Below are 26778 nucleotides of genomic sequence, written 5' to 3'. Positions count from 1 at the left end.
TATGGACAGGGCAGGTAACTGAGAGGTACTCTTACTTTCTGTTCAAAGAGTTTGCCCATCAAAGAAATAGATTCACAGAGGCTGTGCTCGAGAAAACATATCTTAAGAAAAATGTTAAAAAAAACAAACAAACACCCTTTCACAAGCATCAAATTACATGTTGATGCATAATTGTGTTTCCAAGGGTGAGTGTAGTTTAGGCTAGTTTTCTATAGGAAATAATAAAGAGTTATGTCTTTAAAAACTATTTGTAATTCAAACTTTTCATTAGCCTTCCATTTAGTATGATTGGTTTGTTTTTATTTACTGTATTTCATTTACCTGTTAACACCAGGCACAGCTCTGGCAATGTCAGACATGTGTCTGCTCTTTATTTTACGGCTAAACCTTTTTTTAAAGCTATTAAAAATTTCACATTTGGCTTCCTTTTATATTTTTAGTTAATACTATCTGTATTCAGAGATACTCCCTAGAAAGAATAGAAAGGAAGGAAAAAAATACCTCTTTGAGAAGCGAATTTTTTGATACTCTGAAAAAAACGCTAGAAACAGGGTTGCTTTTCATCAGTCCTAATTCCCACTTGGAGAATGCTCCCCACACACAGACACAATGAAGATTTACTCAGCAGTAATAAATACCTGAGCAGGCAGGTGATGTGTGAATTTGTCATCCGCCCTCTGGAAAATGGACTACCAGTACAAAGGGTTTTTCAGCTACGTGTTTGATCTTGCCCTCCACAATGCCTGTCTACAAAAAAAAAAAAAGTCTACAAGGATGTATTAGCTTCCCCTGAAATCTCCCTTATTTAATGTGGATTGCCTAATGAGGTTGCCTCACATTACATACTTCAGGGAGAAAAAAGTTCTCTTTTGGCCATTTTTAACCTACTGATCCTTTTGCAAGGTTAACCTGTTTCTTAGCAAACTTCAGACATAAACTTTTACGCTGCATTTGACTACTGCATCCTAAACTATGTCTAGATTTAAATATGTGCTTTGTTTTTCTCCTAATTTGCAACAGGAAATAGTGAACAGCTGACAGTTTCAGAAATGTCTGTTTTGCCTACGTAAAATTTTTTTTTTATAATTTCAAATAAAAGTAAAGAATATGCAGCCAAAAAACCCAAAACACCGCCGCCCCCCCCCAAAAAAAACCCCCCAAACACGGCAAATCTAGCCACTAAAACATAAACTGTTCCTGGCTTCACAAGGCTTTTGCAGTTATAAGTCTTTTGCTCGCCCAACCGGTCCCTGGAAAAGTATTCATTTGTAACGAGCTTTGGACCAGAACTTTAAAAGAATCCTCTTTTTTTTTTTTTTTTTTTTTACTTAAGTCACGAGGACCTCTTAATTGTTGGTGACACAATCCAGCCTAGTTTTCGTACAGGCTTTATTTTTGCCAGCCGTATCACAACTTCCCGAGGAACCCTGCCGGCCCGAAGGACCTCGCGGGAAACCCCAGTTGGCAGTTATTTTTATTTTTTTCCGCTCACCACTAGGTTGCACTAGATGAAGGACGCTATAACAAACAGGCGTCATTTAGTTTAGTTTTTCTTTTTTTAATAGGACCATCACGTGACAAGAGCGAGTAAGAGAAAAAATGCCAAACGATCGGGTTTTTCTTCGAAATCCCTCTTAAATCGCCTTCCCTCAAAAGACCGAAAGAGCTGAATGGTATCAAATCCCGGTTGGCAGGTTTTTTCCCCGGGTTCCGCCTCACAAGCACCCTAATTCTCTACTTTGAGGTTCCGTTCCACGCCACAACGATAAGCCAGGATCAAAGCCTCCATAAATTGGGGGTTTTCGCCAAAAAAGCCAAGGTAGCCCCCCGGGAAGGTCCCTATTTAGAGGTTTATCGGGAGGGGACTGAGCCTGACGAGGCTGCAGGGCCGCGAGGCCCCGCCCCCCCCGGGGTTCCCAGCACGCCCCGCGCGGCGAGGACACGGCACGGGGGAGGGGCGGAGGAAGGGGCGGAGCCATGGGGAAAGAAGGGCGTCGGTTTTGCGACAGGGGCGGTGCGGTGCGGAAGCGGAAGTGGAGGGTGCGCTTGGCGGCGGCGGCGGGAGCTGCGGAGTCGGGAATCAAAACAAAGGGCCGGGGGGGGCGGGGGGAAGGCGGCGGGGCCGGAATGTGAGCGGAGGTGGGGCCGGCGGCTGAGGTGAGTTTGCTGGCCACGCTGGGAACTTGTCCCCGACGCGCTTCATGCTCTGGGCACCAGGCTGGAACGGGGGAGTGTGTCCCTTCCTTCTCCTGCCTATTGCCAGCGGGGGTGGGGGAGGTCGGCTAGACTGAGGAGAAGCCATGGGACCCACCCGTCAGGCCCCCGCCGGAGGTTCGGGTTGCCTCCCTTTCTGGTCAATTCACGGCTGTCATTGCAGCGTTGCTACTACCCTTTGGGGGTGTTTGGCTCCCTGACCACACTTGTCTCATTTCTCCCTTGAGGGCCCTTCAGGTGTGGAGAGCAACCTTTCTAGAGGAGTGTGCACTGTTGGAAGTTTAAGAGAGGAAGAGAAGGGCTAGTGTTTTTGCATCCACCTCTAACGTTTTGCCCCCTCCTCGGTCTATCAACACTCCCTAGAGTGCAGCCTTTGGCTTGACCTAGAGCACTGAGTTGTCTTAGGGTTGAATCAGTCCCGCAGATTGTATTGTGGCACTGTGACACACTTTTTAGTTTCTTTGGCACCTTTCTGATACTACCTAGAGCTTTCCAGTTACATCTTTTGCACTTTCCAACATCTGAGTATAAATATTATGTTTTGCATACAGGGAAGTTGAGACCTAAATTATCGTCCTAGACCTTTATTAAACTCTTCATTTAAGAATTACTGATGTGTGCCAGAAAGTGTCCTAGGTGCAGGAAATACAGTAATGAATAAAAAACAACAACAACCCATGATCCATAAGTAAACACTATCCTGGAGTTTATATTTAAGTGAGGGAGACTTAATAAAAGCAAGCAAATGAGATAATTTTAGAAAGAAGAGCTGTGAAAAGCAACAGAAAAACTCAGGCATGGGATGGGGTAGTACTGGGTGTTGAGGACTAGATCAGGTGTGAAGAGAAGGCCATTGCTAAGTTTTCTGCTTCGTTGGTGTCATTTAATCCTATGAAGGTGCTGCTGTTATTAGGCCTATTTTACACCTGGGACCTGAGGTTCAGAGAACTTGTTGTGCGTGGTCCAGATCTGCACAGATGGGAAGCAACAGAATTGGGGATTAATATGAGGACAGTCTGACGTCAGAGTCTGCTCTCAAGCACTATCTGAATTGCTTGAAGACTAAGAGATAATGGCAGGAGTGAGACTCTCACTCACATGGCGAAACAGAAGTTGCTTTGACCACCAAGTCGCTGTGACTAAATTACTTATCATTCCCAGGAGCATTTAGGAAAATTTCTGGGTGCACATTTGTACTAATATATTTTACTTTCTTTTGCTTGTCCTGGACGATACCAAAGGTGCCTTGGTTGTGTGGGAAGGAGTGGATAAGCCTGGTTCTGTCCCTTTTCTATTAATAATTGTGTGATCTTGGGCAAATTCCAAAACTTCATTAAACCTCTCTCTGTTGTTGCTCAGACAGTAAGTTGTGTCTGACTCTTTTGTGACCCCATGGACTGTAGCCAGGCTTCTCTCTCCATGGTATTTCCCAGGCAATAACACGGCAGTGGGTTGCCGTTTGCTTCTTCAGGGGATCTTCCTGACCCAGGTATCGAACCAGTGTCTCCTGCATTGGCATGCAGATTCTTTACCGCTGAGCCACCAGGGAAGCAAGCCTTTTTTTCCTCCTCATTAAAAAGGTGGCCGATTTCTCCCTTGGCTTTCACACACATTTACTGTGGGGAGAAAAGATGACATAAATGGATTGCATTTTCTGGTTGTTTCCATCACTGTATCCCTTGTGCCAAGCACAAGCCTACTACTTAGCAGATACTAAGTAAATGTTTGCTGAATGAGGAAATAAATGATCTTAAAGAAAAATGCTTTAGTTAGCTTCCTCTCAGAATTCGCCTTGAATAAGCATGAGAGAGCATGTCGATGTTGTGTGTATCACGAATATCCCAAATTCTTAGGCTCTAGAGAGGAGATTGTTGGGGTACATGAGGTCTGTATTTGATAGAAAGGACAAGTACCATAGTTTATCACCATTGTTGCAGTAACTTCATCTCTGTTTCCAGATTAGCTCTGGGTTTTGTAGATGAATATCTGCTTTATTCATTCCCTCATTCAACAAATATTTACTTAGTATATACTATGTAGAAGGCCGTGCTTGGCACAGGCCGTTTGGTAATGAAGACAAACATGGTGGGGTCCTTTATCTGGTTTTGTTTTCTCCACAGTAATGCTGTGAGGTGGACAGGGGAGAAATTATGGTACATTTGACAGAGGAAGAAAATAAAACTTGAGAAGTTTTGTAGTTTCCACATAAGGGCCAAATTGTAAATATTTTTGGCTCTGTGGGCTGTGTAGTCTCTATTGCAGAGAATCAGCTCCACAGTTGTAGTGCAAACACAGCCATAGAACTTAAATAAACATGGCTGTGTCTCAAAACTATTCATAGACGCCGAAATCTGAATTTCATATAACTTCGTCACAAAATACAATTATTCTCTTGATTTTTCCCCAAGGATTGAAAAATGTGAAGTATATTCTTAGTTCGCAGGCCATTTAAATACAAGCAGTGGGCTGGTGTGGGCAATTAATTTTAGGCCATAGTTTGTCTCCCCCTGCTTTATGTGATCGGTTTTCCTATAGCTTAGACATAGTGCTTATACTGACATAGTGCTCATAATGACCACGGAAGTGACTTCTCTCCTCTCACTGTACTATGTAGATGTTTAAATCTCTTGATAAGAAAATCTTGTCAGAGAAAGAGCTAAAGGAAATTCTTTTCTATATGCCCAGAAATTTCTGAAAGATAAATTAATGACCTCAGAACGGCCATTGTCAGTAAGTGGAGGTGGTGGTTGGGGTTTGGTGACGAGGGCTTGGAGATGAGGTTCAGTCGTCCTTATCACTGGCAGGCTGCCTCCATGCCCAATGGCTGATATTGATTGCATCTGCTTTTATTGTACTGTTTCAAGATTTGTAGGGTGTTGCTCTGGAGTAGATACAGCACATCTGGGACTTGAGATGTGTCTGCTGGATTTTTGGTGGCATAGCAGATTCTACTTTCATAATAAGCAAACTGAGAAGTTGGTTCGATTTGTTCTGTAGCCGAATCAAATTCAGAGTCCACAGAGGTCACTTAATTTGGACCGTCCATACTCAATATCAAAGACACAGTGAGATAAGTTGCTCTGAAATCAGTTTCACAATCTTACATAATTGAGAATGAGGACATGTAGTGGTTCTTTTGTTCAAATTACGTGCTCTCTCCTGTTAACTTGTTTACTGTCCCAAGTAGAGTCTTTGGGGGGGGGGGGGATAGTAAAGAAGAATTAAGAAATACTATATATAGTCTACTCGGTGCTGGAGGACCTTGGCTCCAGCTCAGTGAAGAGGAGGGAGTGTGCAGGTGTCCAGGATGCTGTGACCTCTCTCATGCATGGCCAGAAAGAGGGTCATCGAGAGTTCATTTTTGTTTGAAGAGCTAGGAAACATAAGGAATGGAAGATGATAAATTTTTTTTTAAGTCAAATTGATATAGTTAGAATTCAAGTATAAATAGTCAACCAAGTTTACCAGTTTTAGTAAGCTGTAATATGCTTTGTTGCCAGGTTTCCTGGTGGCTCAGACGGTAAAGCGTCTGCCTGTCAATGTAGGAAACCCGGCTTTGATCCCTTGTTGGGAAGATCCCCTGGAGAAGGGTATGGCAGTCCACTCCAGCATTCTTGCCTGGAAAATCCCATGGACTGAGGAGTCTGGCAGGTTACAGTCCATAGGGTTGCAAAGAGCCAGCTGGACTGAGGGACTGACACTTTGACTTTTACAATATCCTTTGATAGCCATTCTACTTTTGTTCCTTAAGGTCTGACTTGTTGGGAGCCATTTCACCATAATTTTTTTTCTTAACTTGGAAGACAATTACATTTTTACTTTCCCACATCACTAATCATGGATATGAGTGGCTAAATCTTGTATCTCCATCAGGAAAGTGTAGCACTACTGAGTGGCTGTTACATCCTATGGAAGACTCGGTCTTTGGTCCCTGTGCTAAAAGCACCCAGATTTGGTTGCTTCAGCCCTGTTTGAAATGACCTGTGCCCCATAAATGTGCTTCCCTTGTGGCTCAGTAGTAAAGAATCCACCTGCAATGCAGGAGACACAGGTTCAATTCCTGGGTTAGAAAGATCTCCTGGAGAAGGAAAAGGCAACCCACCCCAGTATTCTTACCTAGGAAATCCCAGGAACAGAGGAGCCTGGTGGGCTACAGTCTGTGGGTTCGCAAAAGTGGGACACAACTTAGTGACTGAAAAGAAACAATGCACCGTAAATGTAGTCTCATATTTCAGTAGTAAAGTCTGTACTTAGATGAATAACGCTGAAACCTCATTCTTAACAGGGTGGAAGAATGAAAGAAAAGAAAGATGAAAGGATGTTGAACCACTCCGCATGGCTGTATGATGGAAGGAAACGGAGCTGAGAACCCCTGCAGTAGAACACTTGGATGGCTTCAACAAGATAATGATGCTAAGCCATGGCTTTGGAAATTCTCTAACTGCTTTTCTCGTCCTGAGCAAACGTTGCCCCTTAGTCCCCAAACGGTAACTATGTGCCAGGCTAAGGACATAGCAAATTTCTTGTGCAAATAGATGAGCAATCTGTTTGGTCTGGGGCAGTCTCTCGCCCTGGAGTCTGGGCTGAGTTTTCCCTTGTGTCCTGCTTGTATTACTTCTTATAGCACATTATTGTAATTCCTGACTCAATGAGGGTACAAGTTTTTTAAATCCTGTACTAATGAGTAACATTAGATGCTTGAAAGGTGTGATGTTGAAATTTGGGAAAGATTTGTTTCTCATTAAAGTCACAGATTCCAAAGACAAAAATCCACATTTTAGAATAAAATGGGAGGAAAGTACGAAATAGATTTTATTTTACTGTAGCCTTCTGAATTTTGTGTCTTAAAATCACAGAAAGATTGTATGACCTTGTTGATGATCTTTTTCTGTTCAGGATTTCTCTTGAATATTTAAATATATCTGGGACTTCCTTTTTTTGTCTTTTCATAACGATGTTGACTTTATCTGACTTCATTTACTGGATCATGTTATCACCTTTTTTTTTTTCTCTTGTACTTGGGAATTAAATGAGACTTTACTATGGATTTATAATCAATTCCCTGTCATCTCCACGTTTTCATTACATAGCTGCCTTTGTTGCATGGCATCAGTAACTGGAGTTATTTCAGAAGAATTTTAGTTCAGGGACAGTGCACGGAGGGCTGGCAGTTTCAGGCAGGGGTCCAGGGTGGCAGATCTGGGGCCTAAAGGAGTCACTTGACCCAGAAGTGCACGGTCGCCTTTCCAGATGCAGAGTATCGATTTTGTCACTGGCACCCAGAATTGAAGACATTCAGGAAGACAGACTCACAGTAACCCTGCCCACGAGAGCCAGATCTAAATCCATCAGCATGCCAATGAGTTCATTTCCAGCCTGAATTGTAATTCCCACAAGGGTAGAACGCACTACTTTTTGACTGGTCAGACCAGCGCTATTATCTCCCTTTTAGGGAAAATCTTAACTGAAAGTCCAAATTTCTCCCATATGAATATACTCTCCCAGGTGAGTGTAAAATCAGCAGAAGGAGTGAAATCATCACAGCCAGATGGACCCTTCTGTGCTCTAAGGGATGAGTATGTCTCAGTCACTGTATCAGGGCGTCCTCTTCATCTTAATTGTGTCTGCACTCAGCCAGTGAAAGCTGTTGATTGGTTGGACACCCCCTACCCCACCCCGCTGCACTGCCTTTCAGTGGCCAGGTACTCTGCTGAGCACTTTAGGTGCACTGTTTCATTTTATCCTTCTCACAAATGTAGTAGGTACGTTCTGTTCCCAATTGAAGGATGACAGGATTGAAGCGTGGAGAGATGAGGTTAAGTCACTTACCCAAGGTCATCAAACTATTTAGTATCACATTCAAACCCAGGTCTCCGACACCAGGGCTATGCTATAATCTTAAAAAATGGACCAGCCCCAAGTGTCTATGTTGGAGACATAGGATAAACTATTTCTCTTATGTCTGTTTCCCAGGTGGTTTCCTTATTACTCGAGTTCTTTCCACTGGCTACAAAAGAGTTGTTGGCGTTGTGGCTTTAGGTCATGATGTCCCATGGTTTGCTAAATGTCATTTAGCAAACTACTAAATTTTTAGTATTTTCCTTAAAGCGCTTTGTTCATGAGCTGTCTTTAGTGAATACGGTTGTGACTGTGTTGTTTTTCATACCACCTGTTTTGTCTGCAGAAGACACTGAGAGGCAAGGGGAAGTTATCAAAGGGACGCCAGTGAGACACGGATGGTTAACCAGGCTTGTTAAATATGTGAACAGACCTCCTCCCCCAGTCTCTTAAAATTCAGGAGGGACACAGTCTTAATTTTAGTTGTCTGTTTCAGTGCTCACCTCCCATTGAAGAATGCTCCTGGTTTTAGCTGCCATTCTGTTTGTGTGGTTATGATCGAGTGATGTAAATAAGGTTTGAACAGTGTTCATTTTTAATGTAGTCAGTTGTGAGTAACCCCAAGTCACCAGCCTCATAAAATTAACTTGTGTTCTGGTTTTCTTTCCTCAGAAAGATTACATGGAGAACAAGAAAGTTGCTGTGGAACTAAAGGATGTACCATCTCCCCTTCATGCTGGCTCTAAACTTTTCCCAGCAGTCCCACTTCCAGATATCCACTCTCTTCAGCAACCTAAAGTACAGCTTTCAACTGTCCCCAAAGTAAGCTGCTGTGCCCATTGCACTAATGACCCTTCCACTTCGCCAGTGCGTTTTGGTGGTGGCAGTGGCGGAGGGACTGGTAGCTTGGTTCCCCCGGGCGCCCTGTTAGACTCGCAGAGCACCAGGACGATCACGTGTCAGGTAGGGTCAGGGCTTGCTTTCCAGTCTGCACCTCCACTGCAGAACGCCTCAGCTAGGAACACCTTGGCCGGCGTTGCAAGCGACTTTCCCAGCATGTGTCTAGAAAGTAACCTCTCCTCCTGCAAGCACCTGCCCTGTTGTGGGAAGCTGCACTTCCAGTCGTGCCATGGTAACGCGCACAAGCTGCATCAGTTTCCAGCTCTCCAGGGCTGTTCTTCCTCTGCGGGCTATTTCCCCTGTTCTGATTTCACAAGTGGGGCTCCTGGGCACTTGGAAGAACACATTTCACAGTCGGAGCTCACGCCTCACTTATGCACCAACTCTTTGCACCTAAATGTGGTACCTCCAGTTTGTTTAAAGGGCTCACTTTACTGCGAAGACTGTCTCAACAAGGTTTGTATCTTTTTATTTGTTATGTTGGGTGCAGCTAAGGTTTGAGGAATGACTTTTTAAAAATAAAATGACTTCATCTTTAAAAAAAAAAAATCTTGGAAAAAAAAAACAAAAAACAATCTTGGTTTTGTGTCTGGGGTTGAAGACTCTTTCATGATGTGGTTTTCTCCCCATCAACATAACTTCTTGTGGTTCAGAAAGAAAGCAAAGGGTACAGTGGGAGGGACTGTTCAGGAAAGTCTAGTGTAGTTATTCAGTTCATGCTTTTAGAGTCTCCTATAATAAATCTGTTTCCTACATGGGAGCGTAGCTTGGCAAAGACTTGCACTTTCTTGTTTTTAAAGGCTGGGGCACAACTGGAATTTCTTAAAACTAGTGCTCACCTGATACATGGACTCATCCCTGTAATATAGATGGCTGCCTTTTGTAGTAATTGGGGGAGCTTGAAATTTGGCCTCCGTCACACCTGGGGCTCAAGTAAAGACTTTAACTTCCTTTTTTTGTGAAGTGTGTCTGAGGGTTTCTACTGTAACAGACACATACCCCAGAATGTAAAGGTCTAATTGTGTGAATATCTTCCCTGATCATTTCAGGCCACTTTGAAGTGAATTTATGCTTTGGTAGTTCTGGGAAAGGTGATTTGAAAATATATTTTATCAGAGGTTAGCAGGTGGAAAGGAGAAACACTTAGAATGTATTTTCAGTTGTTACGTGTAACTCTTAAGTTCTGAAATAATGTATCTGAAACCTCCTCCTCTTTTTAAAAAAATTTTAAAACAGCCGGCAAGAAATAGTATAATTGATGCTGCTAAAGTCTGGCCAAATATACCACCTCCAAATACTCAGACTGCACCTGTTACTGTTCCTCTGTGTAATGGCTGTGGAACCAAAGGAACAGGAAAGGAGACCACGCTGTTATTGGCGACCACTCTAGGCAAAGCCGCTTCGAAATTTGGTAAATGACAGTATTGTATAAAATGCATATTTAAAGTTTCCAATACCTGATACTAACACTGAATTTAACTGCCTTTAAAAGATTCCTTGGGGTTCTGAAACTCCTGTGTATGTGAGTCTCCATCTCCATCTCTTGGTAAAAATCTTCTTACTCTTATAGACCAGTAGGTCAGTTGCCATTTATGTTGAGCTGGGGCTATTTGAGATCAGAAACTGTATATAGAAAAATGGGGAGTATATGAGGAGAAATGAGTGCTGGAAGGGACTTGGTGTCAGCTTAGGTTCATAATCACACTTGTTTGTTGTATGTTGCCCAGACATAATTAGTATTTAGAAATGGGTGACAAAAAAACAGTATTTGAAAACCTAAGATCATTTCCCCCAAAAGTAGCTGTTATTATATTTTATCTTTTAAAAATATTTTTTCATCGCTTCTCGGCCTTTTGGCTAAGATCAAGTGTAGTATCTGTTCTTATCAGTTTAATATCTGATACGTCCTCTATCCGAGGACAATATATTAAATGGATTTTTGGAGCTGGGAGTTGGAATAGGAGCTTGCTCAGTCCACTCCACGCATCGACCTGGTATTGCAGTACTTCCAGGAACGGAAAAAAAAAAAGAAAGAAAAAAAAAAAAAAATATTTTTTCAAAAGTTGGATCCGATGTTACCGCAGTGTTAAAAGTCATTAAAAGTCACAGGCTATAACACCTTCACCATTCGTTTTCATTGTTCTCCCACATTGAGTGAGGTGTGGGCCCAGCGTGACGACAGGCCCCAGAGGGCAGTGTCCAGTCACCTGTGTATTAGTGTTGAGGAGCATACCTGGTCAGTGTGAGGGTGGCTCACGCTTTGTGATAGATTGATGGTGCGCCTAAAGTAAATTGACTTTTGGATTTGTTCTCTCCTGAAAAAGGAATTAACGCTTAGAGATCCTTTGGCAACTTGGGGTTGTCTGTCTTACTGGGCCAGCCAGTGAGGTCAGCATCCTTAAATTTAACATCAATCTGTAATTTCATTTTCCTGCCCCTGGGATAGCTACCTGTTATCTTTAATATCTTAACCTATTTTTTGCTGTGTGTAATCAAAGGTGTTCACATTTCTCAAGGGTCACCAGAAGTTACGCTGGCTGGACAGATGCTAGAGAACTTACCCCCCATTGGGGTTTTTTGGGATATTGAAAACTGCTCAGTCCCTTCTGGCCGCTCAGCTACTGCAGTTGTACAGAGAATCCGGGAGAAGTTTTTTAAAGGCCACAGAGAAGCAGAATTCATTTGTGTATGTGACATCAGTAAAGAAAATAAAGAAGTTATTCAAGAGCTGAATAATTGCCAGGTAAAAAAAAAAAGAAAAAAGAATTTTTATCTGTCTTAGTAGAAGAATAAGCACATGATTTTTTTTAAAGAACTACAGTTGAAAATTTGTTATTAATAATATGTTTGATGTGAAGTAATTAGCCTCCAACTAATAAAAAAAGAAAGAAAAAAAAAACGCACTCTAAAAAGCAGAGACATTACTTTGCCAACAACAAAAAAAAATAATATGTTTGTGCTAAGTTTATAAATAAAATAGGAAAAGATGATTTCTTTAAGCATCTGAAACCATTTCATCATGTCTGGTTTTTTAGCAAGTCTGCCTACACGTGACTAGTGCTTTCCTAGCATAGTGGTTCCACGTGTATCATTTCCTTTGATTTTCATAACTGCTCTGTGAATGCTCATAGGATTTATTATTTGGAATTTACAAATGAAAGGGCCCAAGAGGTTAAGCAACTTTTTTAAGATCACATGGCCAGTAAGTGGATGAACTTGGATTTAAATCCAGATCGTCCCCAAAGTCTGATCTTTTAAGCTGGAAGCTAATAACATCAAACACAGCCCCGAGTCTTACCTTAATCATATATCAAATCTCTGCCACCCACACGTTGTTGGCAAAAGATGCTAGAGAGAGCTAATTTAACTACTTCAAATTTCACTTTCTATTCTGAAAGGGGGATGGATGAAATACAAAAGCAGATTAGAGATGAAAGTAGGGATAATAATGAATCCAGTTAATTTGTCTGGAGAACTGAATGTGAAATTATTGAGATTTGATTGTAATTTTTTTTTTCCCCATCCCTGAGTGGCAATAGAAATCAAAGGTTCCTCAAGAACTGTCTATTAAGATGTGGGCAGAATGTGTAGTGATTTTCTAACCTCAGCTCTTTCTCATTTGTCCTTATTATAAATTAATGCAGGTAACCGTTGCCCACATCAATGCTACTGCAAAGAATGCTGCTGATGACAAGCTCCGCCAGAGCCTCCGAAGGTTTGCAAATACTCACACCGCTCCCGCCACTGTGGTTCTTGTGTCAAGTAAGTGTAGAAACATCTGCTAATTTCAGCTAAACTGTCTATGTGTGAATTACCATAGAAGCCAGAATATGTTAAAAAAGTGTGCCCCCAAAGATGCTGAAATACATGGGACATGCTTATGCTTATCTTTGAAAACTGTTTAAAAAAAAAAAATGGATCTACATGGATTTCTGTATTTTTCTCCTGGGAATTTGAGTAAGGATTCTTGCAAGGCCAAGTATATTAAAGAAAATGTAATTTTTCTTTTCTTTTCTTTTCTTTTTTTTTACTCCTGGGCCCCGTTTTGCTTATTTAAAAGAGAAATCCAAGGTGAAATTGGGGCTCCCCAGAACATTAATATTTGTTCCTTTTTACTACTAAAAGTAATGTGTCTTGGGGTTCAGCATGAGTCTATGGTAAAATTGTCTTAACCACGTTAATTCTTCTGACATGAAATGTGTTCCTATTCTAAAGGGGTCAGGGGGCCACTTTGAATACAATCTTGCTGTTCCTTTCTTCTCAGTGGGTGTTACTAGAGTTGCCTGTCTGTCAAGTGTTTCTAATCTGTGGAGATGGGGGTGGGCTGTACCCTGTCTTTCAGCTGATGTCAATTTCGCATTGGAACTTAGTGACCTGAGACACCGGCATGGTTTCCATATAATTTTGGTCCATAAAAACCAGGCCTCAGAAGCACTGCTGCATCACGCCAACGAGCTGATCAGATTTGAAGAATTCATTTCTGACCTGCCCCCCAGGTTACCACTGAAGATGCCAGTAAGTGGGTTTGCATTCTTTCTGCTGTAGTCTAGTTAAGATTGTGGAGACTTAAGACAGTCCTCCATAATGGGTGTCCAAGCCCAGGTGAGGGTGTTCTTTGTAGTAGGCTGGCTAGATTCTGAAGTAGGCCTAGAAACTTTCCATTCTCTTACAAATATACAGAGAACTGATGTGTGTGAATTTTTTTGTTATGTTTTCATTTTTTTGTTTGTGCTGAGTCTTTGTTGCTGCTCGCGGGCTTTCTCTAGTTGCAGCGAGCGGGGGCTGCTCTCTTGGCAGTGCACGGGCTTCTCATCGTGGTGGCTTCTCTTGTTGCAGTGCACAGGCTTAGTTGCTCCATGGCACGTGAAATCTTCCTGGAGCAGGCATTAAACCCATATCCCCTGCATTGGCAGGCAGATACTTATCCATTGTACCACCAGGGAAACCCAGTGTGTGAATTTCGGTTTTATATTTTCCGAAATATCACAGGAAACTGACAAGTAAGATTCACCTTACTGACAGGCACTTGCCAGTTAGCAGTGTTTTGTGTCAGGTGTATGGCAGTAATGGAATGAGAGTTACTACTGTTTTTGCCCAAGTTTTAAGGGTAAAGAATATGATGATGGTTTGCATATCTTGGTGTGGTTGGAGTCAAATAAGCAGAATGACTGTACAGTTGCGGCACTTAATCTTGAAGCCGCAGCTGGCCTCTGAGCCTGTCTCCTCTGGTGGCAGACCCTGCCGTGCGCGAGCAGAGTCAGGAGTAGTGGGCGCCTCACCTGTCGCCCTGATAAACCACTCATAGGAGAATGTGCATGTGTTTGCAGCAGGACGAGCATCTCTCACAGTCTTGATTCAGGATAAGATGGTTACTGGGACACTGAGCTTGTGTTTAAGCTGTTTGGGGAATACATATGGCTTCCCTGGTGGATCAGATGGTAAAGAATCCGCCTGCATTGTGGGAGGCTCGAGTTCCATCCCCAGGTCAGGAAGATCCCCTGGAGAAGGGAATGGCAACCCACTCCAGTATTCTTGCCTGGAGAATCCCATGGACAGAGGAGCCTGGTGGCTGCAGTCCCTGGGGTCACAATTGGTCACGACTGAGCGACTAACACACGTTAATAATAATAGAAGCTGTAGCTTCTGTATATAATTTATAATAATAGGAGCTGTAGCGTGGATGGCCCAGAAGGGTAGGCAGTCCCATTCGTGAAATACAGTTTTCACATACTTGAGAGTTACGGAAGCACTTTAGGAATAATCTCACCCAACCTCCTCATTTTAGTGAGGAGGAAGTCAGCACCTTGGGAAAAAAGCAGGCCCTGGAGGTCCCACCGTGATTGTCTCCAGATTCAGGCGCTTGGAGTGCTTGTCCCTCTGCCCCCAGATACCCAAGATTAAACACATGCTTAGGATGGTCTGCAGTTGGCAATACCTGTTTCAAGCTTTGGAGCTGCACCCCTAATTCACTTTTGTTGGTATTCCTTATGTCTCCTGGCTGTAGCTACATTTCCTCCCTCTGCTTCTGTTTGGCACTCCCTGTTTTAATCTGAAAGGCCTTTAAGTCAAATGTAGTATCTTAGGTGAGAAGTTACCCATGGTAGAGATCCTTATTCCTTATGATTAAAAAAAACCAAACCTGATTATTCAGAACATTAAATCTTGCCACATAGTTTTTCTAATTCACCAGAGTGATTATTTTAGATACATTTCTTCTTTTTTTCTTCCTCTCTGTTTTTCAGTCTAGGTATGTGTACCCTTTCCCATGGAAATCTCTGTTCTCCCTCCCCTGAGATCACTGTAGTTTGGAGATCATTGTTCTTTGTAATTGAGTGTGGGCCCCTGAGTCCACCTGTTTTAACACTTTGTCTGTGTCCACAGTGCCACACTCTGCTCTATGTTTATAACCTACCAGCCAACAAAGATGGCAAGAGCATCAGTAACAGGCTCAGACGCCTGTCCGATAACTGTGGCGGGAAAGTGCTGAACATCACAGGCTGCAGCGCCATCCTCCGCTTCATAAACCGAGACAGCGCGGAACGGGCTCTGAAGCGAATGGAAAATGAAGATGTCTTCGGTAACAGGATCATCGTGTCATTTACTCCAAAAAGCGGCGAACTCTGTGAAACCAAGAGTTCAAATGCAATTGCTGATAAAGTGAAGTCTCCTAAGAAACTTAAGAATCCAAAACTGTGCCTCATCAAAGATATAAGTGAGTCACCTTCCAGTGCCAAAGCCGCACCTGGAAAAGGGTCGCAGGCAAATTCTGGATCTGCTCCCAAAAACACCAATGTGAAAAGTTTACAGGTAATTGTGACACCTCTTGCTTCCTGAAGTTTATGCTAGGTTTGCTTTCATGGTCTCTCCGTTTTAGATGCTCACCTGCTTTTGGTGTGTCTGTATTTTTTTTTGCTTTCCTACGTTTTTGAGGCTGTTTGAAGTCAGGTGTTTCCTGTGCAAGGTCTGAGACATCTTGGAGACTTTAACTGTTTTTTCTTTTTTTTTTTTGACTTTAACTATTAAACTCCCTTGCTCTTGTCTCTCTTAAGGAGCTGTGCCGCCTGGAGTCGAAGACCGGCACTCGAAGCAGTGAGCCCCAGCAAGGCCACCTGAGGCCGGGGGTGCCTCCTCACAGAAACTTAAGTGCTGCAGCGCCCGCACCTAAAACCCCAGGGTTGGCAGAATCTGTTTACAAAACCAATCCCAAGTAGGTCCCATTACTCTCCCTCGTAGCTGCTTGTCTTGATGTGAAGGGAAACAGGTGACCTCTTGCCTGCAATGTTTCTCTCCACCAGGAAAGAGAACCTCAGCGCCCGCAGTGTTACCAGTTCTCCTGTGGAGAAAAAAGAGAAAGAGGAGACTCTGTTTCAAGTGAGTTACCCGTCTGCTTTTAGCAAGTTGATCGCATCCAGGCAAGTGAGTCCCCTGCTCACGGCTCAGCCTTGGTCTTCTCGGTGAGTGGGTCTTTATCCGTGGAGTGGTTGTCTGCAGTAGAAGGGCTTATGAAGTAATCTGTTTATTGAACAGAATTCAAGCAATACAGAAGTGCATAACTAAAAGAGGAACCTTAGTACTACGTATAAAACAGGTAACTAATGAGAGCCTATTGTACAGCACAAGGAACCCTACTCGATGTTCTTGGGAACCTAAACGGGAAGGAAATCCAAAATGAGGGATGGCTGACCCTGCTGTACGGTAGAAACTTAACACGTGTTGTAAAGCCACCTTACTTCTCCAGTAAAAATTTATAGTAAAAATTTTAAAAATCGAAAATGTTTGAACCATAAAAAATAATAAAAGTAAAAGAGAAAGCTTCCACCGCTCTTCTACCAGTTCCCTTTCCCTCAGGTAACATTTGGGGGCATAGTTTCTTGCCTTTCTCCATCCTCCATGCGGGAGTCACGGTAAGCCGAGGTCAGAGAAGCCTGTCCTGGAGTCCTTGGCCAGTGATGGGGGGCACATTAAGGTGTCCTTACTACGTCCTTATCACTTCATCAGACTGAGAAAGAGGCCCAAACTGACATGCATTGGTTCTTTTTATTCATAGGGTAGTTATTGGAAGCTGTTAGGGAAACGAGGTCTCTGTAAACCACTGTAACCATCTGTGTAACACCTTATTTACGCTTTCTGAATTTACTCTGAGGAAGTCTGGAAGCTCGGAGAACAGAAGGAGCCCTAAGGCCATGTTAGGCCTCAGGAGCTCCTGCTAGCATTGTATTTATTCTGCTGGGTTGGTGAAAACGCACTGTTGAAAGTGACTTTGAACCTGTAAAATGGCGTCTACAAATTGATGTAAAAGTTTTCCTCCCAGGGAGAAAAGCCGAAACATATAAGCAAGAATATCTGGCTTTTTCAGAGCTGGGGAGAGGGTAAATGGCTGACGTTAGTATCACAGGCTGGTTTCCTAAGAATAAATACCCAAAGTGGAAAATGGATTCATCAGCTCTGCCTGTAATTTCTGCCTTTAGCTTTAAATAATCCAACAAAAGAATGTTTGATGTTAAGTAAAATTTTTGTTGTTGTTAATCAGGGTGTCAACAGATAGTACTTCTGACAATGAGTCTAATCAGTGTGATGTTTTAAGAAAAAGCACATTTGAGAATCAAACTGTATTTTGGAAAACAGTTTTTAATGTAGTTTCAAGCAAAGCTAAATGACATAAACTGAATAAGTAGAATAACAGTTTTAAAACATTTTTAAACAGTTTTTAAGCCTCACTCCATACGTTTTAAGCAGGAGTCTGTCTCCAAACCTCTTAAACAGAGCATCCCCGCTTGCTTTCAACGCTGTGCATTCGAGCGTTGGTGCCGACTGCCCAGACCCATTCGCGCATGGTGTTGACGTCCAGATCAGCAACCTGGACTACAGGTTGTCCCGGAAGGAGCTGCAGCAGCTCATGCAGGAAGCATTTTCTAGGCACGGCAAGGTAACCTTTTCACTCTCTCTCTTGCCTTTGTTGTACCCCTCGCTGCGTTTCAAGATGAGCGCACTTGACTCAGCACACATAGCCACAGGCAGGCTATAAGCGTTGCTTCACGAGTTTGAATGCCTTCTTTTTCACCCAGGTCTCCTCGTGCTGGTGCTATATGTTCAGTTTTTAGGATGCGGCCCCAGGGAGCAAGAAGCCTGGCAGAGACATACTTGTGGTCCCGGGCAGGGATTTAAGTGGCTCTTGGGGAAATAAAACACTGATGGATTTTAGTTAGCTCCGGCTGCTAAAATACAGAAACAGGATTCTAAAATGATGTTGACTGTTTTTGTTTGTTCATCTTACAGTGTCCGATTCAGTTTTTTGGTTGCAGGTTGCTAAAACATGTACCTTTTGCTGGTTCTTTTTTTTTTTTCTTTTGCTGGTTCTTAACCTGGCTCTGCCCCAGTTGGGCAGGTTCTGGAGCAGACCCAGTGTGTCTTGGCCCCTGAGCCTGCCTTGGAGAGCTCTTTGTGCCAGAGCACAGGCCGGCCAGGCTGGTGTCACGTCCCTGCAGGTCACCCGTCCTAGCTTGCTTCCGTTGTGGTTGGCGGAAGTGCAGAGTTCAGACAGGTTCCCTCACGGCAGCACTGAAGTCCACAAGCGAGTTCCTCAGTGATTGACCTTCAGGTTCAAGAGGACACGGTTCTGGTAGATCGGAATTCTGTTTTCTTCTTACTGCTGCAGGTGAAGAGTGTTGAGCTCAGCCCCCACACAGATTATCAGCTGAAAGCTGTGGTTCAGATGGAGAACTTACAAGAAGCTATTGGTGCGGTGAATAGCCTCCACAGATACAAAATTGGCAGCAAGAAAATCCTGGTCTCACTTGCCACAGGAGCTGCTAATAAATCACTCTCTTTACTGAGGTAAAGAACAAGCCATTTGTTTCAAAAATGTTATTTTTGGGCCAGAAACAATTTTAGAAATAATAAAAATAGATTTTATCCCATCCCCAACCCTCTTGTGATGCTTACATATGCAGTAATGCTTCCCCCCCCTCCTTTGATAGAGTTAGAAATGAGGTAGACATTAGTAATAAGCTAACTAGAGTAATTTACTCTTGTTCAAGTCATTAATCAAGATTCAGCTTAAACTTGGCAGGCATTTAAGAGTAAAATAATATGCCACATATCCAGAACAGGTTCTAAAAATAGTGGACCTCTACAGCAGAAGTTTATAAGCCTAGAAAGTCTGGAATACTACCTTCCAATTTTAGTAGAAGGTAGATTTGTCTGTAAGGGGCAAATCAACAAAATTCTCCACTCTCAAGTTGCAGATTCATCTTCAGTGTCAAATAGACACCCAGCCCCATACGTCTACATTATAATTAGATTAATCCTAGCGGTCTGGTGATGGTTTTATTCATAATATGCTTCTCACATAGAGCACTGTTTTAAGTTTTAGGTGTACAGTGTAATGATTTGAGCACCAGTAACTAATATACTGTTGTAGGTCAATTATACTTCAAAAAAAACAATCAAACTCACAGAAAAAAGTGATTAGCTTTGTAGTTACTGGAGGTGGGGGATGGGCAGTAATTGAATGAAGGTGGTCAAAAGGTACAAACTTTCAGTTATAAGATAATGCAAGTACTAGGAATGTAATGTACAACATGATTAATACTGTTAATACTGCTGTCATACATGAAAGTTGTTAGGAGAGTATATCAGAGGAGTTCTCATCACAAGGGGGAACGTTCTTTTTCTTTTGTTTTTTATCTGTATGAGATGATGGATGTTCACTTAACTGATTGTGATAATCATTTCACAACATACACAAGTCAAAACTTCACCATTATTTTAAGTAATTTTTAAAATTTCCTTGAATAAAAATAATACTCATTGAAGAAAATTTGGAAATTTCAGAAACATAAAAGAAGCTAGGGACAGAAGAATCATCCATAATCCTGTGACTCAAAGCCAGTCACTCTTTTTTTTTTTTTTTAATTATTTTTTTTTCCAGTGGGTTTGGTCATACATTGATATGAATCAGCCATGGATTTACATGTATTCCCAATCCCGATCCCCCCTCCCACCTCCCTCTCCACCCGATTCCTCTGGGTCTTCCCAGTGCACCAGGCTGGAGCACTTGTCTCATGCATCCCACCTGGGCTGGTGATCTGTTTCACCATAGATAGTATACATGCTGTTCTTTTGAAATATCCTACCCTCACATTCTCCCACAGAGTTCAAAAGTCTGTTCTGTATTTCTGTGTCTCTTTTTCTGTTTTGCATATAGGGTTATCGTTATCACCTTTCTAAATTCCATATATATGTGTTAGTATGCTGTAATGTTCTTTATCTTTCTGGCTTACTTCACTCTGTATAATGGGCTCCAGCTTCATCCATCTCATTAGGACTGGTTCAAATGAATTCTTTTTAACGGCTGAGTAATATTCCATGGTGTATATGTACCACAGCTTCCTTATCCATTCATCTGCTGATGGGCATCTAGGTTGCTTCCATGTCCTGGCTATTATAAACAGTGCTGCGATGAACATTGGGGTGCACGTGTCTCTTTCAGATCTGGTTTCCTCAGTGTGTATGCCCAGAAGTGGGATTGCTGGGTCATATGGCAGTTCTATTTCCAGTTTTTTAAGAAATCTCCACACTGTTTTCCATAGCGGCTGTACTAGTTTGCATTCCCACCAACAGTGTAAGAGGGTTCCCTTTTCTCCACACCCTCTCCAGCATTTATTGCTTGTAGACTTTTGGATAGCAGCCATCCTGACTGGCGTGTAATGGTACCTCATTGTGGTTTTGATTTGCATTTCTCTAATAATGAGTGATGTTGAGCATCTTTTCATGTGTTTGTTAACCATCTGTATGTCTTCTTTGGAGAAATGTCTGTTTAGTTCTTTGGCCCATTTTTTGATTGGGTCATTAATTTTTCTGGAATTGAGCTGCAGGAGTTGCTTGTATATTTTTGAGATTAATCCTTTGTCCGTTTCTTCATTTGCTATTATTTTCTCCCAATCTGAGGGCTGTCTTTTCACCTTACTTATAGTTTCCTTTGTAGTGCAAAAGCTTTTAAGTTTCATTAGGTCCCATTTGTTTAGTTTTGCTTTTATTTCCAATATTCTGGGAGGTGGGTCATAGAGGATCTTGCTGTGATTTATGTCGGAGAGTGTTTTTCCTATGTTCTCCTCTAGGAGTTTTATAGTTTCTGGTCTTACATTTAGATCTTTAATCCATTTTGAGTTTATTTTTGTGTATGGTGTTAGAAAGTGTTCTAGTTTCATTCTTTTACAAGTGGTTGACCAGTTTTCCCAGCACCACTTGTTAAAGAGGTTGTCTTTTGTCCATTGTATATCCTTGCCTCCTTTGTCAAAGATAAGGTGTCCATAGGTTCGTGGATTTATCTCTGGGCTTTCTATTCTGTTCCATTGATCTATATTTCTGTCTTTGTGCCAGTACCATACTGTCTTGATGACTGTGGCTTTGTAGTAGAGTCTGAAGTCAGGCAGGTTGATTCCTCCAGTTCCATTCTTCTTTCTCAAGATTATTTTGGCTATTCGAGGTTTTTTGTATTTCCATACAGATTGTGAAATTCTTTGGTCTAGTTCTGTGAAAAATACCGTTGGTAGCTTGATAGGGATTGCATTGAATCTATAGATTGCTTTGGGTAGAATAGCCATTTTGACAATATTGATTCTTCCAATCCATGAACACGGTATGTTTCTCCATCTGTTTGTGTCCTCTTTGATTTCTTTCATCAATGTTTTATAGTTTCCTATGTATAGGTCCTTTGTTTCTTTAGGTAGATACACTCCTAAGTATTTTATTCTTTTTGTTGCAATGGTTTTCCTTAATTTCTCTTTCTGTTTTTTCATTGTTAGTATATAGGAATGCAAGGGATTTCTGTGTGTTAATTTTATATCCTGCAACTTTACTATATTCATTGATTAGCTCTAGTAATTTTCTGGTAGAGTCTTTAGGGTTTTCTATATAGAGGATCATGTCATCTGCAAACAGTGAGAGTTTTACTTCTTCTTTTCCTATCTGGATTCCTTTTACTTCTTTTTCTGCTCTGATTGCTGTGGCCAGAACTTCCAACACTATGTTGAATAGTAGTGGTGAGAGTGGGCACCCTTGTCTTGTCCCTGATTTCAGGGGAAATGCCTTCAATTTTTCACCATTGAGGGTGATGCTTGCTGTGGGTTTGTCATATATAGCTTTTATTATGTTGAGGTATGTTCCTTCTATTCCTGCTTTTTGGAGTGTTTTAACCATAAATGAGTGTTGAATTTTGTCAAAGGCTTTCTCTGCATCTATTGAGATAATCATATGGTTTTTATCTTTCAATTTGTTAATGTGGTGTATTACATTGATTGATTTGCGGATATTAAAGAATCCTTGCATTCCTGGGATAAAGCCCACTTGGTCATGGTGTATGATTTTTTTAATATGTTGTTGGATTCTGTTTGCTAGAATTTTGTTAAGGATTTTTGCATCTATGTTCATCAGTGATATTGGCCTGTAGTTTTCTTTTTTTGTGGCATCTTTGTCTGGTTTTGGAATTAGGGTGATGGTGGCCTCATAGAATGAGTTTGGAAGCTTACCTTCATCTGCAATTTTCTGGAAGAGTTTGAGTAAGATAGGTGTTAGCTCTTCTCTAAATTTTTGGTAGAATTCAGCTGTGAAGCCATCTGGTCCTGGGCTTTTGTTTGCTGGAAGATTTTTGATGACAGTTTCGATTTCCTTGCTTGTGATGGGTCTGTTAAGATCTTCTATTTCTTCCTGGTTCAGTTTTGGAAAGTTATACTTTTCTAAGAATTTGTCCATTTCATCCAAGTTGTCCATTTTATTGGCATAGAGCTGCTGGTAGTAGTCTCTTATGATCCTTTGTATTTCAGTGTTGTCTGTTGTGATCTCTCCATTTTCATTTCTAATTTTGTTAATTTGGTTTTTCTTTGTTTCTTAATGAGTCTTGCTAATGGTTTGTCAATTTTGTTTATTATTTCAAAAAACCAGCTTTTAGCTTTGTTGATTTTTGCTATGGTCTCTTTAGTTTCTTTTGCATTTATTTCTGCCCTGATTTTTAAGATTTCTTTCCTTCTGCTAACTCTGGGGTTCTTCATTTCTTCCTTCTCTAATTGCTTTAGGTGTAGAGTTAGGTTATTTATTTGGTTTTTTTCTTGTTTCTTGATGTAAGCTTGTAATGCTATGAACCTTCCCCTTAGCACTGCTTTTACAGTGTCCCATAGGTTTTGGGTTGTTGTGTTTTCATTTTCATTCATTTCTATACATATTTTGATTTCTTTTTTGATTTCTTCTATGATTTGTTGGTTATTCAGAAGCGTGTTATTTAGCCTCCATATGTTTGAAGTTTTAACAATTTTTTTCCTGTAATTGAGATCTAATCTTACTGCACTGTGGTCAGAAAAGATGACTGGAATGATTTCAATTTTTTTGAATTTTCCAAGACCAGATTTATGGCCCAGGATGTGATCTGTTCTGGAGAATGTTCCGTGTGCACTTGAGAAAAAGGTGAAGTTGATTGTTTTGGGGTGAAATGTCCTATAGATATCAATTAGGTCTAGCTGGTCCATTGTGTCATTTAAGGTTTGTGTTTCCTTGTTAATTTTCTGTTTAGTTGATCTATCCATAGTTGTGAGTGGGGTATTAAAGTCTCCCACTATTATTGTGTTACTATTAATTTCCTCTTTCATACTCGTTAGCGTTTGCCGTACATATTGCGGTGCTCCTATGTTGGGTGCATATATATTTATAATTGTTATATCTTCTTCTTTGATTGATCCTTTGATCATTATGTAGTGTCCTTCTTTGTCTCTTTTCACATCCTTTATTTGAAAGTCTATTTTATCTGATATGAGTATTGCGACTCCTGCTTTCTTTTGGTCTCCGTTTGCATGAAATATTTTTTTCCAGCCCTTCACTTTTAGTCTGTATGTGTCTCTTGTTTTGAGGTGGGTCTCTTGTAGATAGCATATATAGGGGTCTTGTTTTTGTATCCATTCAGCCAATCTTTGTCTTTTGGTTGGGGCATTCAACCCATTTACATTTAGGGTAATTATTGATAGGTGTGGTCCCGTTGCCATTTACTTTGTTGTTTTGGGTTCACGTTTATACAACCTTTCTGTATTTCCTGTCTAGAGAAGATCCTTTAGCATTTGTTGAAGAGCTGGTTTGGTGGTGCTTAATTCTCTCAGCTTTTGCTTATCTGTAAAGCTTTTGAATTCTCCTTCATATCTGAATGAGATCCTTGCTGGATACAGTAATCTAGGTTGTAGGTTATTCTCTTTCATTACTTTCAGTACGTCCTGCCATTCCCTTCTGGCCTGGAGGGTTTCTATTGATAGATCAGCTGTTATCCTTATGGGAATCCCTTTGTGTGTTATTTGTTGTTTTTCCCTTGCTGCTTTTAATATTTGTTCTTTGTGTTTGATCTTTGTTAATTTGATTAATATGTGTCTTGGGGTGTTTCGCCTTGGGTTTGTCCTGTTTGGGACTCTCTGGGCTTCTTGGATTTGGGTGGCTATTTCCTTCCCCATTTTAGGGAAGTTTTCAGCTATTATCTCCTCGAGTATTTTCTCATGGCCTTTCTTTTTGTCTTCTTCTGGAACTCCTATGATTCGAATGTTGGGGCGTTTCACAGTGTCCCAGAGGTCCCTGAGATTGTCCTCATTTCTTTTGATCCTTTTTTCTTTTTTCCTCTCTGCTTCATTTATTTCCACCATTTTATCTTCTACCTCACTTATCCTATCTTCTGCCTCCGTTATTCTACTCTTGGTTCCCTCCAAAGTGTTTTTGATCTCATTCATTGCATTATTCATTTTTAATTGACTCTTTTTTATTTCTTCTAGGTCTTTATTAAACAGTTCTTGAATCTTTTCAATCTTTGTTTCCAGGCTATTTATCTGTAACTCCATTTTGTTTTCAAGATTTTGGATCATTTTTATTATCATTATTCTAAATTCTTTTTCAGGTAGATTCCCTATCTCCTCCTCTTTTGTTTGACTTGGTGGGCATTTTTCATGTTCCTTTACCTGTTGGGTATTTCTTTGCCTTTTCATCTTGTTTAGATTGCAAAGCCAGTCACTCTTAAAGTGTATTCAGTTGTATATCCTCAGCTGTGGGGAGTCCTCTTCCATCTCTCTGATAGAACTTCAGTGTGGCAGGAGACAGGCTCATCTGCCCTTTGCTTTCTGATACACAGGTGTGAAAAGCTCTGCTTGAGTCTGATAAAAGTCCCAGTGTATAATTAAATATTCTTTAATTGCCGTGTTCCTAAAGTCCATTCTTTTAAGTTTTTCTGGAAGCTCAAACTCTGAGAATAAATGAGTATATTTATTTTGTGTACACATTGTGGTAATTAAATGAACTCTTGTTTTTAAAAACAACGTGGAACAGAGAGGAAGACGTCTGTTCTCTAATGGGCTAACCGTTTTTCTTGCAGCGCAGAAACAATGTCCATTCTTCAGGATGCTCCTGCCTGTTGTCTGCCTCTTTTTAAATTTACAGATATCTATGAAAAAAAGTAAGTGAAGGTTGTTGCTTTCATTGATCCAGCCAGTGCTGATGGGCGACTTACCCTGGTAGCAACTCTTAGGGAGCCGGTGGAGGAAATAAGACCAAGACAGTGGTGTTCAGATTGGAAGTCCAGTTTTAAAAACACACATTTTAAAAACGTCTTTTATTTTTAGTAAATTTAGACCTCAGTCCCTAAAGCTGTACTTGTATCTTTTCCACTTGGCTGATTTGTTCTGTTATTCATTGAGTGAACATTTTCAGGCACCTTCCAGACTGTAAGCTCTGGGACAGCAGGCCCTGGATCAGACCTAATACTGAGTCTTCAGCGCTCAGCAGACACTCAGCAAATGCCAGTGGAGCGAAAGGCTCTGGAGGGTGCGGAGCTGGGAAGACAGCCCATTTCTTTGAGTTGGGGGTGGGGGGTATGTCTGGAAGGGAAAAAGACAGTCACCATTTATTGTATAGAACAAAGAAAACTGTCCTTACAAAGGAGAAAATGCTTTGAGGTTACAGAGGGTGCAAGGAACCAGGAACTTGGCCATGATCGAACGCATGGGTAGTGGAAGCCACTGAAGTGTCAGAGAAAGGAGGGGAGAGGGTAGGTGTGGTGGGAAGGCTTCAGGCAGCGGTGGTGTCTGAGCTGGAGTGAACGGAACTGGGGGAGAGGGGGACACGGAACGTGGGCACCAGCCCCGGCTCTAAGCAGACACTGTCAGAAGAGAGGAACTAGACACCACAGAAGTTTCAGATGTTGGTGAAATAGGGCTTAGTAACTAGTTTTATGTAGCAGGCAAGGTTAAAAATAGAGGTCAGTTTGATTCTGAGTTTTTTGCCCCAGATGACTGAGGGAAAGGTTATATGGTTAAGCTGGAATAGAAAAGAAATAAAGCTTGTTGAGGAGGTACAGTAAGTTTTTAATCTTGGCTTCGAGCATCCAAATTTTAGGGAGTAATTGGAATGTCTGGGAAGAGTGTTCAGGGGATCTTCTACACATGTGGAGTCTCCTTCAAGAAAGAGGTCAGCTCTGAAGATACGGCAGTTGTTTGCCTAAAGATGAGCTTGGAACACCTGGGAACAGATCAGCTCAGAGGAATGGAAGGAGAGCCAGAGAGAGGGCAGCACTGGGTGGAATGGCAGTAGGGACTGGAAGCTGGCGGGAGCCCAGAGGCCAGAGTGCTATCGGGAGCGGGGACAGCCTGAGAAGGTGGTGTGAGGTTTGGAGCGGAGGAGGAGGCAGCCTCTGGTGACTTGGAAGCTGACGCCGAGGAGTCCTGTGGAGAAAGTCCTGGAGGGAAACAGGGTGGCAGACTGCATGGTGAAACAGCAGAGGCGGCTCTCGAGAGACCAGCTGTTTCCCTTTCAGAG

The 26778-nt window shown here is 41.7% G+C and overlaps 1 protein-coding gene and 1 non-coding gene across 4 annotated transcripts in view; both read left to right on the top strand.

Annotated features, from left to right (window-relative positions):
- The first annotated feature begins 2022 nt into the window (after positions 1 to 2022).
- The window catches only part of MARF1 (meiosis regulator and mRNA stability factor 1), a 44518-nt gene continuing 19762 nt past the window's right edge, over positions 2023 to 26778 (top strand). The window contains exons 1-13 of one of the 3 annotated variants that reach the window (XM_043914398.1): positions 2023 to 2157; positions 6500 to 6701; positions 8725 to 8874; positions 10189 to 10363; positions 11469 to 11695; positions 12597 to 12714; positions 13295 to 13467; positions 15334 to 15759; positions 16002 to 16159; positions 16248 to 16406; positions 17689 to 17878; positions 18608 to 18786; positions 25340 to 25420. In XM_043914398.1, the coding sequence (XP_043770333.1) occupies positions 6558 to 6701; positions 8725 to 8874; positions 10189 to 10363; positions 11469 to 11695; positions 12597 to 12714; positions 13295 to 13467; positions 15334 to 15759; positions 16002 to 16159; positions 16248 to 16406; positions 17689 to 17878; positions 18608 to 18786; positions 25340 to 25420 (2180 nt within the window). In that variant the 5' untranslated portion in view covers positions 2023 to 2157; positions 6500 to 6557. Of the gene's footprint in view, positions 2158 to 6499; positions 6702 to 8724; positions 9409 to 10188; positions 10364 to 11468; positions 11696 to 12596; positions 12715 to 13294; positions 13468 to 15333; positions 15760 to 16001; positions 16160 to 16247; positions 16407 to 17688; positions 17879 to 18607; positions 18787 to 25339; positions 25421 to 26778 lie in introns of all 3 variants that reach the window. The other 2 variants (XM_043914397.1, XM_043914396.1) reach the window with 2 other exon arrangements.
- LOC122702369 lies at positions 10790 to 10980 on the top strand. The gene has a single exon (XR_006343236.1). It is a non-coding gene; the product is annotated as a U2 spliceosomal RNA (small nuclear RNA).

The sequence above is a fragment of the Cervus elaphus genome, chromosome 10 (assembly GCF_910594005.1).
Source record: "Cervus elaphus chromosome 10, mCerEla1.1, whole genome shotgun sequence".
NCBI lineage: Eukaryota > Metazoa > Chordata > Mammalia > Artiodactyla > Cervidae > Cervus > Cervus elaphus.
The sequence above is the reverse complement of the archived record's forward strand: the minus strand, read 5'-3'. Positions and strand labels throughout refer to the sequence as shown.